General features: G+C 34.8%; 2 protein-coding genes across 3 annotated transcripts in view; one reads left to right on the top strand and one right to left on the bottom strand.

Moving 5' to 3' along the window:
- The window catches only part of LOC123533348 (pre-rRNA-processing protein TSR1 homolog), a 29400-nt gene extending 27389 nt beyond the window's left edge, over nt 1-2011 (bottom strand). Inside the window, exon 1 of the mRNA XM_053520040.1 lies at nt 1855-2011. Coding sequence (XP_053376015.1) covers nt 1855-1945 — 91 coding nt within the window. The 5' untranslated portion in view covers nt 1946-2011. The remainder of the gene's footprint in view (nt 1-1854) is intronic.
- Nucleotides 1955-18497, top strand: LOC123533557 (cell division cycle protein 123 homolog). Of its 2 annotated transcripts, none has more exons than XM_053520041.1 (13): nt 1955-2062; nt 3337-3469; nt 4667-4735; nt 5461-5515; nt 6418-6465; nt 7698-7793; nt 8328-8434; nt 9709-9842; nt 10832-10954; nt 12482-12510; nt 13062-13178; nt 15465-15599; nt 17475-18497. In XM_053520041.1, exons 2-13 carry the CDS (start codon nt 3396-3398, stop codon nt 17538-17540), a joined length of 1053 nt encoding a protein of 350 aa, XP_053376016.1. In that variant the 5' UTR covers nt 1955-2062; nt 3337-3395; the 3' UTR covers nt 17541-18497. The 2 variants fall into 2 exon arrangements, with proteins under 2 accessions (XP_053376016.1, XP_053376017.1); XM_053520042.1 differs by lacking the exon at nt 1955-2062 and adding an exon at nt 2148-2172.
- The last annotated feature ends 1739 nt before the right edge of the window (nt 18498-20236 follow it).

Below are 20236 nucleotides of genomic sequence, written 5' to 3'. Positions count from 1 at the left end.
AGATTAAAACATTAACCCCTCGTGAAAAAATAATGCATGTGGCGTTCACAGTTGATTTATAATTGTAATATTACATTTTGACGTTACACTGAAACAAACAAACCCTTTTTGCATATTCATTTATATAAAACAAACAAACAAAAACGGGAACAATGTTTATTTTGTTTGATTGAGAGTAACACCGAAACGACACAATGAACTTTCCCCAGGTTTTGTTGGTGGGGAAAGGCTACAGGGGTCCCTCCAGACATTTTTGAGGCTCAGACTAGTACCTAGATCGAGACACTAACCTCAGTTGGATGGCTTCCTTACGTGAAAAGTTTCACACCTCAAGTGGGTTTTTGTTCCCACGTCGGTGATGGGCGAGGAATTCGAAGTCAGCGACCATGACCATCAAGTTTTTCTTTTGCAAGTATAAAACATAAATATTCAATTAAATTTCGTAGACATAACTGATACTCTCAATGACATTTACCACGTCGGAAGTTACAAATGGTTTGCCGAATACACCATACTTTTAAATACAAAAGTTTACACACAATGTGGGTCGGAAAGCACGAAATTTACGTTCTTGAACGTATATGTGAATAGTTACCTTTGAAATGTAAACAAAGGCATAAAAGTAACTGTTTTCATGTTCGTGGTAAGGATCGACTTGTGATTGTCAATGTTTCCGATACGGAATATATATATGAATGTATAATCACGAGCCGTTTCATCTTACAGGACTTATAAGAACATAGTAAGCGGTTGTTTATTTATTGTATTTATGTTCTAGTAACCTTTGACACTGATTTCGAGGACAGACCGGGTTTGTGACATATACATGTCTGTTGTTGGGCTGGAAAAAGATAGATCCAAAATTTAAACTAAAAGCTATATTACATAAATGTTTCGTTATTTCTGTGCATACAATTCGGCTGTTTGAAGGTTAGAATATCAGAAAATTACAGGAAATAAAACATGTCTTTGAAAAAGTGCCGATCTTTCATCACTTGTTTGGTTGGCGCATGATTACAAATTTAATGTTAGTAGGCCGTGATGTCCATGAAGCCGTGTAAAGTGATAATTTTGATGACACGTTGGTTTTATTTTGTAATTGTGAGTGATCGTTAAGTGATCAGAAAGATCGGACAGTGGGATGTTTATAAAAAGTGATGTTTTATTTAGATTAGAAAGTCAATCGTACTCTACAATAAGGAACTCTAAGGTAAAATACTCCTTTTATTTCGTTCACTGAAGAAAACATGGCGGACATAGTTTTGTGAAAGAGCGGTGCACGTGTGATTCGTGTAACATAGTTTAACGGCGTTTTCTTAGAAAACTAACGCTCAGCTCATTTACACTGACATACCCTTGATTGAAGAATATATATATTGTATATATATGAGAGACTTACGGTACCAAATAATTACCCCGAAAATTTCTATGCATTTTCTTCTAGTGCACTGTTGGGACATGTTTTTGAGTGTCATTGATACTTTACAATTTATTCGGAGATACATTTTCTTATAATTATTAGTTTCTTTTCGATCCCCGTGCATTTCTCGCGTTGTTACAACAATCTCAGTTTTACATAGGAAGTTTGCATTGTCGAAATAGCATAGTCCTTAAAAGAGACCAACTTGAGAACAAAAACAAAATAAGCAACATGATTTTTATCAGCATGCTGCTTAATTTTTTAACAGTAATAAAAAGTCCTAATCAGATAGTCAGTGGCTAATTTAATATTAAAGTATTACGCCAGCATTTGACATTGCACAACTGTAGCCGTTTATAAATTTATCCGGATACCATTACACATTTGCAAAAATGTAGATTCAAATTGTGAGGTACAAGAATATTAATTCAAACCTCCTTCTTCTCTTTGCCCTTTACTCTTATGTTTTCCATGCTTATGTGATTTGTTTTGTTGTTTTAAAGGGCCAGATCTATGAATCTGCATTGTTTATTTTTTTGACAGAAACCACGTGAAATTTCAAACGGTGTCATCAGAAAAGAAATGTCGTGAGGAAAGATAAGGGACAAAATGCATCAGTTTTGCATGTAGTATATATATATTGTAAGTATCTGGAGCAAAATTAGAAGAATTAGAAATAAGTATTGATACAGCTCATATCTAAAGTCTCACAAAACGACGGTGTTATTTACACGTTTTAAATAATTATACAGGTGTTGTACCCTTTTTGACATCATTCGGATAAAAATTATTTTGGATACTGATATAGTTATTATTTTGAATGTAAACTTTGCTGGTGTAGGAATCTGATATCAAAACAAAGACTATATTAAGCTTGTAAGTTTGATTAAAATCTGTGTGAGCTATGAATGCTCCATTATTGTCTTAGTCTAAATAACGAGACCAGGGGTAGCCCAATTTTACATTCTGGTATTTTATGTTGTCTACCTAGAGGATATATCGACTAGTCAAAAAAGATAAAACGATATTCAACTTTTTAGTACAATTACTTGGACTACATTGTTGTATCTTCTCCTTTGAAACTACTGTTCATGGGACCACTAGAGCTAAAGATATAAATATATTTAAATCACTTCTTCTCATTGAACCACTTGATTGATCATTATCAAATTTGTTCTGTAGCATCATTATCAGGTCCTTTCCCAATTTATTAGCTCATCAGATTTTTGAAGAAAATCTACAAGGTATTGTGACAATTGATCACGGGCATTGGTACTGGTTGAGATTTTTGTTTAGGTCTGCCTTTTCTCAAAAACTTATAAGCTACAGCTTTGAAACATTGCACACATGTTTATCATCATAAGGTGACAATGTGGGCCAAGAACCATAACTCTGATATGCATTTTGTCGGATCATGGCCCTTTTTGTACTTAGAAACTCTTCTCTTCTCTAACATATTGTCCAGCACTTGCAGAAGAACAATGGCACCTGCAGGCGGTGCTCTTGCTTTCAAATGGGGCCACTAGGGTTAGAAATAGAAATACCTTTAAACAATTTCTTCTCCATAACTGATGTACGAACTTCACCAAACTTGGTCTGTAGTATTATTATAAGGTCTTAATTCTTCTACGTTTGTTCAAATGGGGATGTTAGGTCCTTTTTAGGGACTGCTTGAGCTAAACAAAGAAATACATTTATTCCACTTCTTTTCATGAACTGCTTGATGGATGTTCATCAAACTTGGTATGTAGCATCTTATAAGATCCTCTCCCAAGTTTGTTCAAATGGGACCCTTGGCACCTTTAAGGGATCAGTAGAGCTAAAAATAGAAAAAAAGTTAAATGACTTCACATGAACTGCTTGATGGATCTTTATATTAATGGCTGTTGATACTTCTCTGTTGTTGTTTTTTTCAGAGTTAAACAGCCTTTGAAAGCACAGGAGTTTTGTTTTTGAAAGTGTAATACAATACACAATGAAGATTTCAGAGGTGTTGAATTGCAGCTTTTCTGCCTGGTACCCCAGGTTTAAGGATTACACTATTAAAAGGTGGAGTATTTTTTCTGTAAATTGATTCTCTACAAAATAATTGTTAGTTTTATTGCTGCTCACTTAAATCATCTTTTCAGGAAGAAAATTGGTCATAAAAGAAATACGGTATAGTTGATAAGAACAGTAGACATTGTTTTTAAAGACCACACTAAGGACCGCCAATAAAAGGACACTTAAGATAGTGGACTGGTAACGATTCACATCAATTTACATATGACTGTGTACTCTCATTATGTAATTCGAAATTCTTTGTAAATATAGCTGAATAGGCACAATGCTTTCTGTAAAAAGCAGAGAATGCTGAGATTGTATATAGAGATTAGAACAGATAATTTGCTGATTGTCATGTAGAGTCTGCTACATTAACCCTTACCCTGCTATATTTCTATAATGAACTTGTCCATCTTCAGATTTGGACAGAACCATTATTTATTAAAAGGGGTGCTTACCAAGAAGGTACTGACTGAATAGCGATCAGTGCAGATCTTGATCAGTCTGCAAGGATGTGCAGGCTGATCAAGATCTACACTGGTCGCAAAGGCAGAATCAAATGTGGCCAGCATGCTTAGGGTTGATTAAATGGTCTCTTAGTAAGTTTTGATAAATTGAGCAAGACAAGTAATATGTTGGACAGTTGATATACCATGCCCACCGAAATTTTAAACTGTGATAATTATTGTTTATTTGTTTTAAGATGGAGAATACGTGTTCAAGTCCACTGACTGTTGGAAGTGTTTGCTGTTAATTGTATATCCAAACATAATTGCTACGAAACAGTATATACCGTAATCATTTAATAGATATGTTTGCAGTTGTACGTGTTGTGAGTCCATTTTATGTGTCTGCTGATCGGGTAATGAGAAAGTTGTTTAATGGGATATATTTACACAAAAACATTCATTTAAAGCAGTTGCTTAATAAACAAGTTATGTAATGCAGGTGGTCATATGTACAATGTCCACTGTATATCAAAAGTAAATCCATAAAGATGCATCTTCATCATCATTATAGTGTAACCATGGTAACGGGTAAATGTTGATTAGTTGGTATTATCTTTAACTCAAGCTCTTTTCCATTTTAATGAATACCAAAAACTTAACTGAGTTGAAAAAGATCCTGAATATACTGACAATTGCAGAGTTACTTCCTTTGCTTTTAAACAATCTCCAAGATGTTGTTTCTTTTTTTTTCCAGCCAGATCATCCCTTTGCCTCAGGAATTTATAGATTACTTATTAGCTGATCAAGTTGTCCTGCCAGAAGGGTAAGTTTATACAAATTTTAAGGTGAGTGCATAATCTGTGGTCTAGTCAGCTTACCAGATAAAGGTATTTGTTGTTCAGCTCTGCTAGTGTCTTATCTCTGCTTGTGTCTTAACTCTGCTGGTGTCACAACTCTGCTTGTGGTACAACTCTGCTGGTGCCACAACTCTGCTGGTGTAACAACTCTGCTTATATCACAACTCTGCTGTGTCACAACCCCACTTGTGTCACAATGCTGCTTGTGTCATGCTGGTGTCACAACTCTACTGATGTCACAGCTCTGCTGGTGTCACAACTCTGCTTGTGTCACAACTCAGCTTGTTTCACAACCCAGCTGGTGTCACAACTGCTGGTGTAACAACTCTGCTTATACTTATAACAATTCAGCTGTGTCACAACCCTCCTTGTGCAATGCTGGTGTCACAGTTCAACTGGTGTCACAATCCTGTTTGTGTCACAACTCTGCTTGTGTCACAACCCTGTCACAACTTACAGGAAGCAGACTCAACAGTAATTAATATAGGCCTCAAACTTTTAACACAGTCAAGTTAGAAATAAAAGTTTATATACTAATACATCAACTTTACTTTTGACCATGTGGGTAAGATCATTGTAGTCAGAGTGTATTTCTAAAGTGTTCCAATTTAACTACATTTGTATTGTATTTGAAAACGGAGCATTAAAAACTTAAAACACTTTTAACAGAAAAAGTTTGTTTATATTTCAGGACACTTGCTATGTCAGCAAGTGATTCAGATACAGAAGACAACAGAAATACAGAGGTAAATTTGTCTTTATTTGAAAAATAATTAAATTATTAGTGACATATATGTTCTTCTTGCTAAATGGAAGTTTGGAAGTTTATGAAACAGAAATATTTGGGAAAAAACGTTTTAGATGATGTTAAGCTTTAGCCTGCTTGCAGCAAGTGGTTCTGCCTTTGCCTCCAGTACAGACCAATATCAGCCTGCATGTCATGGTCAGCATTGTTCACTATTCACTCAGTAAATTTTCAGTGAATGCCCCTTCCAATAATAAATGGTACTGCCCAAATTGAATGACAGACTAGTTCATTTTAGAAATTTAGCAGCATAAAGGTTAAAGAGTTTCATTGAAGGTATTTGCTGTGTAACAAATGGATTATTCTTATTTAGCTTGGTTTACCTACAAATTTTGGGACACTTTTATCTATATACTTTGAAAACATTGTGCAGTTATCTGTTTGTTCTCTCATAGATAAATGCTTTTGGGCTAAGCTATTTTGAAATGTGATTTGAAAAGAAAATTATTAGATGGCCCTTGGTGATCACTGCAATACCACTTGTCTAATATATCTTACATATTTTCCTCCTTAAAACGTTTAGGATGATTATTGTAGTCTGCCAGTTTAGCTCAATAGGGAGAGCATAGATATACGAAGTGCAAAGTCAAAAGTTCAGCCCTAGAGTGAGGTGTATGTTCTCCATGACGATTTGATAAAAGACATTGTATCTGAAGTCACTCATCCACCACTTTTGATTCATGTGGAGAAGTTTTGTTAAACAGGTTAGTACTGGTATAATATCCAGGAGCACTGGTTATGTCAACTGCCTGCCATTACATTATACCTTTAAAAAAGAATGAATATTTCTATAATACTATGATCTGAATGACATTTTTGTAATAAAGTGTATTATACCTACAGAATGTGATAGACTGGGCAACAGAAGATCTTCTCACTCCAGTAGCAGAGGTATACTAATTATTTTTATGTTAAAAGCACTGACCTCCAGATTTTGGCTGAAAAATGATCTTTTTTTAAAATGAAGTTTGGTCATACATTGTATTATGAACATTGGACCAAGTTTTTATTTCCGAACTATCTTGAAAATGCCGAATCAAGAAAAAAATCATACCTGAGTCAGGAATCGAACTCGGGTCACCATGGCAACAAAAAAAATGCCAGTCACTAAATTTAAAGCTTTATGATTATTAAAGGCAGTTTACCTCCAATACCCTGTTACAGATGTCACCAATTTTTTGAGTGGGAAAATTTTTAAAAACAACTTATTTTTTATGTGTTTCCATATCTTAAAATCTTTCAGTAACAAAATTAGTTTCTAATAACTAAACATTTTCTTTTTTGTTGTTTTACAATCTGGAGGTCAGAGCCTTTAGTAGTTAAAAATGTAAATCTTCTGCATTAACCTAAGTCTGTAAAAAAATGTATATAATAAATTTATTCTTGTTACTTTCCTTGTATAACCTTTAGCCTGCTGGCGGTGAATAGTTCTGCCTTTGCGACCAGTGCAGACCAAGATCAGCCTGCACATCCGTGCAGGCTGATCATGGTCTGCACTGTTCGCTATTCAGTCAGTAAATTTTCAGCAAACACCCCTTCAATAAATAAATGGTATTGCCCATATTGAACAATGGACCAGTCCATTTTAGAAATTTAGCAGGGTAAAGGATAAACAGGTTAAATTTTAATATTATTATTGATCAGCGACAGAATTTATTTCATTTTTAGTTGAAAAAAAGAATTTCGTTACTGTTTTTCAGCCTCCAAAGTTTTACAATCTGGAGGTCAGAGCCTTTAGTAGTTAAAAATGTAAATCTTCTGCATTAACCTAAGTCTGTAAAAAAATGTATATAATAAATTTATTCTTGTTACTTTCCTTGTATAACCTTTAGCCTGCTGGCGGTGAATAGTTCTGCCTTTGCGACCAGTGCAGACCAAGATCAGCCTGCACATCCGTGCAGGCTGATCATGGTCTGCACTGTTCGCTATTCAGTCAGTAAATTTTCAGCAAACACCCCTTCAATAAATAAATGGTATTGCCCATATTGAACAATGGACCAGTCCATTTTAGAAATTTAGCAGGGTAAAGGATAAACAGGTTAAATTTTAATATTATTATTGATCAGCGACAGAATTTATTTCATTCTGAGTTGAAAAAAAATAATTTTGTTACTGTTTTTCAGCCTCCAAATTTTCCAGAATTTGAAACATTATTGAAGAACACTATCAAACGATTAGGTGGACAGGTATTCCCCAAACTCAACTGGTCTGCTCCTAAGGTATGAGAATTAATGAAGGTTACTTTGAAATGATTTCATGGCTTACATTTTGCTTAAAAATTTGTTGAGCCACTTGATACAGAGATAATTTTATGTAAGAAATGAAGGAAGTTTAAGTCACTATGAGGATATTGAAGAAATGGACCCCACGGCAAATGGAAGAGTGGCCTTTTGACTTAAATGAAGTTGTTCTCAAGTAATACAAGATTGTTAAATCATGCAGTGAGAGTATATACCTGGCAGCACAAATTATGCAAACTATTTCAGATTGATAATGTTTTCATTTTTTTTTATCTAAAGCATAAGATTTTACCTTGTTTAAAATATATACAGTGTGAATGACAGTCTGTCTTATTTCTATCATAATAAAGGTTTCTTTGATGATTTTTATGTAAAATAATGTCTGTGTAAATGTTTATATGCATCATGGAAAATTAGACTTTAATAAAACTATCAGATTTTATTTTATAGAAATTGAGAGCATGCTTTAAAAATGTTGAATAAACTTATAAATAATAATGAATCATCTTTCAGGATGCCACTTGGATATCATTTGACAGAACATTGAAATGTACATGTACCAGTGATGTTTACTTACTGTTGAAGAGTTCAGACTTTATCTCACATGATCTCACACAACCGTATGTAAAATTTATCTTCTTCTCATGATCTGACACAACCGTATGTAAAATTTATCTTCATCTCAATGATCACACACAACTGTATGTAAAATTTATCTTCATCTCACATGATCTCACACAACCATATGTAAAATTTATCTTTATATCACATGGTCTGGCAAAACCATTTTTGACATTTATTTTTGTTTAAAATTATAATCAGATACAACCATACATGTATTTATCACATGTTTGATATTGCGGGAGTGCAATAAAGCCGTTACATAAAAATGGTAATACACTAGTGTAATAAAGCTTTGACGTCAACATCGTTTATAGTTTAGGAGATGTTGGTCAAATTGACTTGTTTATATAGTAAAAGAAAGTAGAACTTCTGATGTTTCAACAGGAAAAGCTAACATGTGATAAAAAGAATATTACATTTGTTACTTTCCACATTGAATTTATTAAACTCATTGAATAAAATTGATAAAATGCTTGGCAGAGCCGCGCATTTTATTATTTTATTCAACTTGTTTAATAAATTCAAAATGAAAAGACACTCCTGTAATATCCTCTATGTAATATTTATCTTCCTTTGGTAAACAATATCTGACACATTTGAGAAAAATACTGAAAATGTTTTTTGCTTACATTTTGTGCTGAGTAAATTACACATTTTCTTGTGTTTCATTAAAGTTTGTCAAGTAGTAAGGAATACCTTAAATAGATTTATTAGGTGCTAGGAAAATAATGCCTCAGCAATTTTATACCTTCAAATATTTTCTTGGAAAAACATTGAAATTGAAACAAAGTTACAATCAGATATAACACAGAATGGCCTTTAGCATTGTATGATAACTCATGATGACCAGTAAATTATTTATAATGCATGGCACACTAATTTCTTTACTCTGTCATATTTTATGAATATAGTGCTATGTTTAAATAGAGTGGGTGGGGTAGCGCGACTTAAAGTGTATATAGACGTGGTTTTGTATCAGACAGGTTGAGTTTTCAAAAATTTCCGGAGCCATGTTGCAGAGAATATTGATTTGTTAGTTTTCCATTATGAATGATGTTTATTGATGTGGTGACAGTAATCTTTTCAATGAAATATGACTGAAAAGACAACAGTTTTTTATTACTCAAACTGATAAATCACAGTTGATCAGTTTTTTGTTCAATATGTAGCATGTTATAGTAAATTGCTTGCAGTATTACATATTGAATTGTCTTGCAGTTTAGTAAGTTTTGTTTAGAGGATCATATTGTTTGTATTACCGTACTTGCAGATTTAAGCATTGCTGTGATGATGAAAACCTCAAGAATGAAACCAATGTGAAATATGAACTTGTTCTGAGGAAGTGGCAAGAACTCAATCCAGCATATGAATTCAGATGCTTTGTCAAAGACAATATACTAATAGGTATGACATTTGACTAAGGTTACTAATAGATGTGATGTTCCTGCTAAGGTTTCTTATAGGCTTGACATTGGTACTAAGGTTTCTTATAGGTCTGATGTTCCTGTTAAGGTTTCTTATAGACATGATATTCAAACTAAAGATTCTTATAGGCATATAAGGTTTCTAATAGTTATGATGTTCCTGCTTAGATTTCATATACGTGTAGACATGACATTCGTACTTAGGGTTCTTATAGGTATGATGTTCCTGCTAAAGAAGTCAGGTTCTTTAAATTTTGCTCCCATCCTCTGTTATAACTCCTCGGTCACACTTAGGGGTCAAAGGTCATACCTTCAGGCATATATTGCTCTGCAATGCGGTGCTCTTGTTTATCTTATCATTATTCGAAAATTCTTACTGGTTTAAACGTATGGTTAATGATTGATATCATGATTAACAATAATGACTTTGGCACACTTTCATAAATTGATGGTTTGTACATGTACATTGGTAATACCTTAAGCATTTGCCATTTTCTTAAAAGTGGAGTTTGCTACCACATCATTTTTCCTCAGTGGGGAAGGCTGCTGTGTAGCCAGTGTGTTGTAGCTAAATAAAATGATCAACTTTTGATTTGCTACTGGCACCACCGCCTTAAGGTCAAATAGGCAAAAATGGCAGTTTGTAGGCAATACCTTAAACATTTTCAATTTTGTTAAAGTATGGCAAGATAAGTTCTTTAGTAATATGAAGTTTATTACATTTATAGCTTTATCTCAGTTTGATAATGATATTTACTACATTTATAGGTTTATCTGTTTGACATAATGATAAATAACTAAATTAATAGGTATATCTCAGTAATATAATGATATTTACTACATTTATAGGTATATCTCAGTGACATAATGGTATTTACTACATTTATAGGTATATCTCAGTGACATAATGGTATTTACTACATTTGTAGGTATATCTCAGCGACATAATGATATTTACTACATTTGTAGGTATATCTCAGCGACATAATGATATGTACTACAGGTTTATACCTGAAAACAGAAAGGAAATAGTGTCAGATATTCAAGCATTCTTTTATCACATTGTAAAAGACAACTTTCCAGACAAAAATTGTAAGTATCTTTTTATTTAGCATTGAATTCATATCTATTATGTTCTTTGCATTTTTGTTGGCTAATTGACAGTAGAAGAAACTAGGAGTGGCTTATTAAAAAAAAAGAAGGGCAATAGTAGAAACTAGGAGTGGCTTAGTATTAAACAAAGACAATAGTAGAAACTAGGAGTGGCTTAGTATAATAAAACAAGAGCAATAGTAGAAATTAAGTCAGAGTGGCTTAGTATAAAACAAGAGCAATAGTAGAATCTAGGAGTGGCTTATTAAAAAAAAAGAAGGGCAATAGTAGAAACTAGGAGTGGCTTAGTATAAAACAAGGACAATAGTAGAAACTAGGAGTGGCTTAGTATAATAAAACAAGAGCAATAGTAGAAACTAGGAGTGGCTTATTAAAAAAAAGAAGGACAATAGTAGAAACTAGGAGTGGCTTAGTATAAAACAAGGACAATAGTAGAAACTAGGAGTGGCTTATTTAAAAAAAGAAGGGCAATAGTAGAAACTAGGAGTGGCTTAGTATAAAACAAGGGCAATAGTAGAAACTAGGAGTGGCTTAGGATAAAACAAGGACAATAGTAGATACTAGGAGTGGCTTAGGATAAAATAAGGGCAATAGTAGATACTAGGAGTGGCTTAGTATAAAACAAGAGCAATAGTAGAAACTAGGAGTGGCTTGGGATAAAACAAGGGCAATAGTAGAAACTAGGAGTGGCTTGGGATAAAACAAGGACAATAGTAGAAACTAGGAGTGGCTTAGTATAAAACAAGGGCAATGGTAGAAACTAGGAGTGGCTTGGGATAAAACAAGGACAATGGTAGAAACTAGGAGTGGCTTGGGATAAAACAAGGACAATGGTAGAAACTAGGAGTGGCTTAGGATAAAACAAGGACAATGGTAGAAACTAGGAGTGGCTTAGGATAAAACAAGGGCAATAGTAGAAACTAGGAGTGGCTTAGTATAAAACAAGGGCAATAGTAGAAACTAGGAGTGGCTTAGGATAAAACAAGGACAATAGTAGAAATTAGGAGTGGCTTAGGATAAAACAAGGACAATAGTAGAAACTAGGAGTGGCTTAGGATAAAACAAGGACAATAGTAGAAACTAGGAGTGGCTTATGATAAAACAAGGGCAATAGAAGAAACTAGGAGTGGCTTAGGATAAATCAAGGGCAATAGTAGAAACTAGGAGTGGCTTAGTATAAAACAAGGGCAATAGTAGAAAGTAGGAATGGCTTAGTATAAAACAAGGGCAATAGTAGAAATTAAATAATATATGGCCCCCATGCATTCACGCCCTTATGTCCTATGTTTCCCAGATGCTATACTAGATCATATATCATTACATATAAACAGTCAATGGTAACAAACAATAAGCCTCCGAACCTTCAGCAGATAGTTTTAACTATTGACCCGCAAGCCATTCAATAAATGTATAAAATTGTTATTTAAGTACCTGGGCATTCTGTTCAAGAGCAGGTAGCTCTTGTCCTTTCTTTTATTGTTGAATTTTACTTTCAATATTTTTCAGATTGTTTTGATGTTTACAGAAGATGTCAGGTAGGTAATTTTAACTGTAACTGTTATAAATTTATTGTGTTTATTATGCGCCAGAGTATGGAAGACTCGGGAAGCATGTAGTTATCTTGAGTTCTTAGCTCTGATAGTTTCCACTTGAATCATAAGCCTTAAGTATACATATATGTAGAGAACAGTGTTTCTAACATTCCAGACACTACTGGGTCACAAGTTTGATCCCAGGCGGGGCGAATGTTCTCTGTGACAATTTGATAAAGGACATTGACTGAAATCATTTGTCCTCCACCTCTGGTTCATTTGGTTTAAACATATTTTATTGATTTATAAGTCATTACATGAATAATATACAACAACTGAGATAAGGGAATTAGACAGAAAGCTAATTAGCTAATTTGGGGAAGTTGGCAGTTACTTGCTAAGAATAGTTTTGTGCTGGTACAGAATCCAGAAACACTGGTTAGATTAACTGAAATACTGTTGAAAAATGGCATTAAACCCAAAACAAACAGTTTAAAATGAAGTTTTCACTATGTTATGTTGTTTTAATTTTAACACTTACTGTTTTATTTTAGGGAAAGTTGCTACTTCTGGACTTTAATCCATTTGGACAAGTGACAGATGGACTCTTATATACATGGGAAGAACTGGAGGGAGATGAACTGTTCCAAGCTGAAGACTTACAACAACATGTAAGCTGCACCATCACAAACAGCATACAGTGAAACACCGCTCGCTCGAGCATCGATGACTCGAGCAATTCATTTGGTCCCGGCCGATTATTTTCTATTTTCTATGTGAAATTACCATGGCTGGGTCGAGCATCGATAACTCGATCGCTCGAGCATGACACCTGGTCCCTGTGTATTAATTTACTCTTTGTTGCTTATGGCAAACTCGAGCAGAGGTGTCAAAATTTTCACACCTTCGGCGGTCAGAATGTATCGGTTAATTTAAAATTTTCGCACGCCGTGAGAACTGCATAGTATATTCCCCGACTATCTTAAATTTTTGTTTGTCGGTATATTTGATCTGATAATGAGATTAATTATTGATGAAAGGTGGAAGAACAATTTTATTGATCAAAATTGTTATTAATTATTACTTTTTTTCTGCGGGATCGAGAAGATAATTATGAGATCTTAATATTTTAATCAAGAGTTGTTTGCATGCAAATAAGGTCTTTTCATAAAATTGAGACAATAATTATGAGATCTAAATTTGGAGAAGAAAATTGCGAATTCGATTACAGTATTTCAAATAAAAAAAAATGTCTTAGCTGTTTCTTCACATGTGCCATTACGATCTATCATAAATAACGTTTGTAATACGTTTTATGAAAATGTCACGAGTGTGTTATTATTACGCATCACCGTTTCTTCTGCAAATGGTTTCGATGACAATTGGTAAAACAAACTTCAATTTTCTTCGTATGTTGATCAATTTTTGGGTCGCTCGAAACCATGGATAACTCGAGCATTTTGCTCATCCCCTTGCGACCTCGAGCGAGCGGTGTTTCACTGTAGTGCATGCGCAACCAACATGGATCCAGACCAGTCTGCACATTCACACAGTCTGGTCAGGATCTGTGCTGTTCGCTAACAGATTCTCTAATTGCAATAGGCTTTGAAAGTGAACAGCATGGATCCTGACCAGACTGCATGAATGCGCTGGCTGGTCTGGATCCATGCTGGTTGCAAATGCACAATGTAGGTTTTCTCATGGTACAGCAACATGTAATGTTTTATTCAGGCCTGTCTATAATTACAGTAACACAACAATCACTCAGTTGCAAGGGGATAAGCAACATGGTTTAGTTATCCAGGATATTGAGCCATGCAAACATAGATAACATATGAAAACTGGCGGATGATCAAATGAGCAGCTCAAACAATCCCAGAGCTCATATTCATAAATGTTTAAAGGCAGAAACTTAGAAATGCTATAATTGTTTTTTCTATTGAGATAAGTTTAAATATCAATTAATCCAGGCGATTTAGAAAAATACTTTATATAGTGTATAGATCTTTTATTGACCTTCTAATGAAGTTAAGTAATTCAGTAACGAAGTTCAGTGAGTTAAAAATGTAGGAACCATTAGCGACCCCCATATTTGCAAAAAAAATGGTCTGCTTAATGGATTCACGAATAGTAACTATTAATACTGCATAACCTTGTATAATAAACTACTAAGTGAGTTAGAAATTTAAATATTTCTGGTGCAAATAGCTGTTTAGACTAGTAAAACTATTTATATTTTATATACTTATAAACTGAATTTTAGTTGAGATCTCATTTTCTGCGAAACAAAATAGTAATCTTTAGACCTAAAAGTTTTATTGTAAATTCTCATTTATCAAAAACAATGGTCACAGTGACTTGTGTTCAGAGAGATATAAAGCATGTATAATACACTTGGTGCATTTTTCATTTTTATCTCGACTTTACAAAGAAAAAGTAGAGCTATTGTACTCGCTGCAGCGCCGGCATTGCCGTTGGTTAAAGTTTTTGATAAAGTCAAATATCTCAAATATCTTCAAAACTTTTTACTTTAAACTTAAAATAGTTTATTTACTATCTAAGTCTACACCAGGAGAAATAATCCCCATAACTCTGTATGAAATTTGGCAAGAGTTATGCTTCTTTTCAACTTAGAATTTTTTGGTTAAAGTTTTTAATAAAGTCAAATATCTCTGTTACTATCAAAGCTTTTGACTTGAAACTTAAAATATTTACTGACTATCAAAGTCTACACCAGGAGAAACAATCCCCATAACTCTTATTTGAAGTTTGACAGAGTTATGCCCTTTTTTAATTTAGAATATTTTGGTTAATGTTTTATAATAAAGATTTTTACTGGCAAAGTTCTAGTTCAGAGTCAAGCACTGAGAAAAGTCAAAGATGCTGTCTTATGGACTGCTCTTGTTCTGATAATACTGCCAGAGGCCATTGACAAAATGTGTATATATTCATTTTAGGTCCCAGAGCTGAGATGTGTGGAGTCACCTTCTGGTGTGCAGTCTAATCCATATGGAGCATATGCCTTTCCAAAAGATTTCATTGACATCTCGAGTGGTGATGATCCATCTAAACTTGTACAGTTGTTACAATCGGTAAATGTTTATAAAATAGAAATGAAACAATTAAAGGTTGTTATTGAGAAATAGGTATGAGTTCTGCAGCAGACATACTGCACGATATTAGGGTCACAATATTTCTAGTACAGCCTTTAATTGTAGCCTAGTAGCAGAACAACTGCTCTGCTAAAGGGAGGTTGTGGATATAACATAAAAAATGGTAGTAGTAGCTTCCTCGCTTGGCACTCAGCATAAAGAGGATAGTACTAGGACTGGTGTCAGTGTAATATGACTGGGTGGGATATTCCAGTGAGGTCCTCCACCAAATTGTTCAAATTATGTTCCTGGGTTGAAAAGAGGCCCTGCCCTGGGGGTCCCAAGTTTTACATGGACTTTTATAGGAAAAAAAACTTTAAAAATCTTCTTGTCTATAACTGCAAGGCCTAGGCCTTTGATATTTGGTATGTAGCTTTACCTACTGGATCTCTAACAAGATTGTTCAAATTATGCCCCAGGGATGAAAGGAGGCTCTACCCTGGTGGTCTTTTGTTATATGAGTTATATAGGAATAAATACTTCAAAAGTTACCATATATTACCTAGACTGATTATAATTACCTGATGACCCCAAGTGATAAGGGGTCACTTGACTGTGACCTTAACCTACGAACCTACTTCATTGTTTTTTATGCCCCTGAAGGGAGGCATATTAGTTTTCAACTGTCCGTCCGTTTGTTCGTTAGTAAGTTCATTCGTTCGTCACAATGTTAACTTTTTGCATGAAGGCACTTTACTCGCAAACCACTGCACCCAGGACCTTCAAACTTCACTTGCTGATAGTACTTATTGAGTATACCACCCCGACTGACTTTGGGGTCACCAGGTCAAAGATCAAGGTCACAGGGGCCAACGTTAACTTTTTGCATGAAGACCTTTTACTTGCGAACCACTGCACCCAGGACCTTCAAACTTCACGTGCTGATAGTACTTACTGAGTACACCACCCCTACTGACTTTGGGGTCACCAGGTCAAAGGTCAAGGTCACAGGGGCCAACGTTAACTTTTTTGCATGAAGGCACTTTACTCGCAAACCACTGCACCCAGGACCTTCAAACTTCACCTGCTGATAGTACTTATTGAGTACACCACCCCTACTGACTTCGGGGTCACCAGGTCAAAGGTCAAGGTCACAGGGGCCAACGTAAACTTTTTGCATGAAGGCACTTTACTCGCGCACCACTGCACCCAGGACCTTCAAACTTCACGTGCTGATAGTACTTATTGAGTACACCACTCCTACTGACTTTGGGGTCTCCAGGTCAAAGGTTTTGCATGAAGGCACTTTACTCGCGAACCACTTCACCCAGGACCTTCAAACTTTACATGCTGATAGTACTTTATGAGTACACCAACCCTACTGACTTTGGGGTCACCAGTTCAAAGGTCAAGGTCACAGGGGCCAACGTTAACTTTTTACATGAAGGCACTTTACATGCGAATCACTTCACCCGGGACCTTCAAACTTCACATGCTGATAGTACTTATTGAGTACACCACCCCTACTGACTTCGGGGTCACCAGGTCAAAGGTCAAGGTGCTGCAAGGACATTTGTCACCATTAGTGACAGCTCTTGTTTAAATACAGTCTTGAAATTTGGATTACAGACTTTCAGTGACCATGAATGTGACTTACTGACCTACTTTCTAATATTTTAGCATCAGTTTGCCATTTTAAACATGTGGCTCATATTACTCAGGTGATCGATTCAGGGTCATCATGACCCTCGTTATGGACTTTCGACAGAAATTATTTTTCACCTAAAATGTGTGGGCTAGTCCCTTTAAATCAGTATGTTTTGACAAAATATTTTAGGCAAACTTGTTCATAGTACATTCTTTATATTATTTCAGAAAGTACGAGAACAGAATGGAGAATGTTCAAGTGATGATGAGACAACAGAATATGAGGGAACCTGATTTAATTCGTGATTATATTTTGTAAAGTGGATATTTTTATAAACATTATAAATGACTGAACATATGCCTGTTTTCCTTATATACAACAGGAATTCAGTGTAGCAGGCTGGAAATTGTCTTAGAGGCAAGATTTTCAGTATTTAAATGAAAGTTCTTTTTACAAGACAGAAGTGAAAAAAAATGTTGGTGTAAATGTGAAATTGATAAGGAATGAATACTCTAGTAGTTTTGTTATATTATCTGGACCAGTGGTATCATAAAGTCCATTTAATGTTTATATAATTATAAAAGAGTTCTGCTTAAGCCTCTGCTAGGGATCGTGAGGCGTGTGGCAGATTTCATTATCTCGTGAACAGGCTCGGTCAAATCGAATCCGTTATTCTGTTTTGTTTTGTTGCCTTCTATGCTTCCAAGGAATCCTATACATGTTATTTATTTGATGCAAAAGTGAAAAAAATCCTTTTAATAGTGTTTTATTGATTTAAATTAAATTGGGTGTGTTACACCAGAAAGGTGTACGCATATAGTCGTTCCAGTCGACGCAGACCTTAATGTAATCAATTACATTTTAATTAGGATATTTGTTTGTTTTGCGTTATCATAGATATTAGACCGAAGGGTTTTGGGACCAAACATTTAGTACAGTTTAGAGAAAATAGAACATTCTCTGTATTATTGTTGTTCGAAACTTGCATTTGTTAAAAAGAATTTATATAATGTAATGAAATGGTGTTACTTAATTTATAAGAGACACTCTATGACAGAAATGCAGACGATACTGACAAACCAGAACTTGCGTGGTTGTTCAAAATAGGATAAACATAAAATATTTTTACAGGGTAGTTAAGCTCAAAATTTATTCAAGAAACAGACAGTCGCACATAGCATAAAGCTGCTGATTTGTTTTCCGCCAAATTTTGGTATTAACAAAAAAAGGAAATAAATGTTCAAAGACAATCAGTCTTGTTTTCAATGCACACATTGTTAAGCATCAAGGTTTAACAATCATTAAACAGCCATTTTTTCTTCAAGTCCGTAACATTTAGTCTACCACGACTGTTTTTGATCACAACCAGTTACTAATAGTTTTCCCTATATATTCTATATAAAACTGACATTTTTTAAAGAGCTACCAAACATAGCTAGACCCATTTCAGAGAACAAATCCTTACCTCATTTTAAAGAGTTATTATAAAACTGATGTAAAATGAAGAGAAAAGTAAGGGTCATGTATCTTCTAAGAGAGATTTCTCTTGTCATATTTGCTTACTGTAAACTGACATCAAAATCACACTGCTGTGACCTGGAAGTACTACTTGTACTACAATTGAGATTCACTTCACCAAATACAACCTGCTCTCCCATCTTTCCTACCAAAATGTCACATCCACAATGAAATTTAAACGGAAACTAGCTTTAATTTAGACCTCTGTTGCCATGCCAAGTGAAAAATGATGTTTTGGCAACTTCTCTTATATTGTTCGGTGGATTTCTACCAAACCTTACAGAAGTAACCAGTGCCCATGTTTAGGGTCATTGATTTTCAGTAGTGTTATGGCCCTGCTTACTTGTAAAACTTTAATCAAAAATTCAAAGTTTAAAAGGAGTATAATTTTGAAAAGATAAAAAGTTAGTAATATGTCGTGGGAGATCATCTAAAGATGCCGAAGACGTGTTTAAAGTTTGAAAGCATTTGGCCTCGTAGTTTAAGAAACCTGCTTACATGCAAAAGTTTAATCTCAACTCCTAAGCTAACAAGAACATACTTTTAACAAAATAAGAACTAGAGTTATGTAACTTGTCCTGGGAGATCACATTGTGATGCTAAAGACATGTGTGAAGTTTGAAAGCATTTGACCAAGTATTTTCTGAGAATCCACCGCATGCAAAACTTGAATCTGATTTTCTAAGTTAAAAAGGGTCATAATCTGGACAAAATAAAACTACAGATATGTTACTTGTCCAAGAATGTATATTAAAAGCATGTTGGCCTAGTAGATTTTTAGAAACCTACCTACATGCAAAATTTTGTGACGCGGAAACGGACGCCAACAAAAGGGTGATTACAAAAGCTCTACTGTTTGGGAAAAAAATCAAATACTGTAATCGTGCTAAAATCATTCTTAAGCTGGCTGAGACATGTCAAGGAATGATTGTAAAAATGTGAACAATAAGCAATACATTTGATATGATTAATCTGGAAAAAATAGGAACTGTTTGTAATACGTATGCCGTCTCATTTTCCGTTTTCAGTATCGAGGTCAAAGTGACCGCGACTTTGACATACTGACATCCGAAACAACAAAAAGCATCTAACTTCCATAGGCAATTGTCCTATGAAGATTGTAGGACACGGCGTTCTTAAGTTAGAGGCAGCAATTTTAATTCTTGAGGTCATAGCGACATTCACATTTGGCCTCCTAACCCCAAAACAATGGTCGCTGAACTCGGGCAACCATCCTGTTCAGTGTAAAGACTGACGGCCCAAGCATTCTTTACTAATGACCGGAAATCCGCATTTTTCAGTATCACAGTCCCTGTGACCTTTACATTTGACTCACTGACCCGAAAAAGCCTATCATCCTGTGAAGATTGACGACTGTAGGACAGTTCTTCACTGTGAAATACTGACCTCAAGTTTCATTAGGGTAATCTGCCAGTCACGATCGACATACCCGCGTGCAAAGTTCAAGGTT

This window comes from Mercenaria mercenaria, chromosome 12 (genome assembly GCF_021730395.1).
Source record: "Mercenaria mercenaria strain notata chromosome 12, MADL_Memer_1, whole genome shotgun sequence".
In the NCBI taxonomy this organism is placed as follows: Eukaryota; Metazoa; Mollusca; class Bivalvia; order Venerida; family Veneridae; genus Mercenaria; species Mercenaria mercenaria.
The sequence above is the reverse complement of the archived record's forward strand: the minus strand, read 5'-3'. Positions and strand labels throughout refer to the sequence as shown.

Excerpts from the sequence above, each read along its gene's own strand:
- LOC123533557 (XM_053520041.1), top strand. The coding sequence starts at position 3,396 with ATGAAGATTTCAGAGGTGTTGAATTGCAGCTTTTCTGCCTGGTACCCC. Across the intron at positions 3,470-4,666 it reads AAGGATTACACTATTAAAAG|CCAGATCATCCCTTTGCCTC; the intron begins GTGGAGTATTTT and ends TTTTTTTTCCAG. Across the intron at positions 7,794-8,327 it reads TCAACTGGTCTGCTCCTAAG|GATGCCACTTGGATATCATT; the intron begins GTATGAGAATTA and ends ATCATCTTTCAG.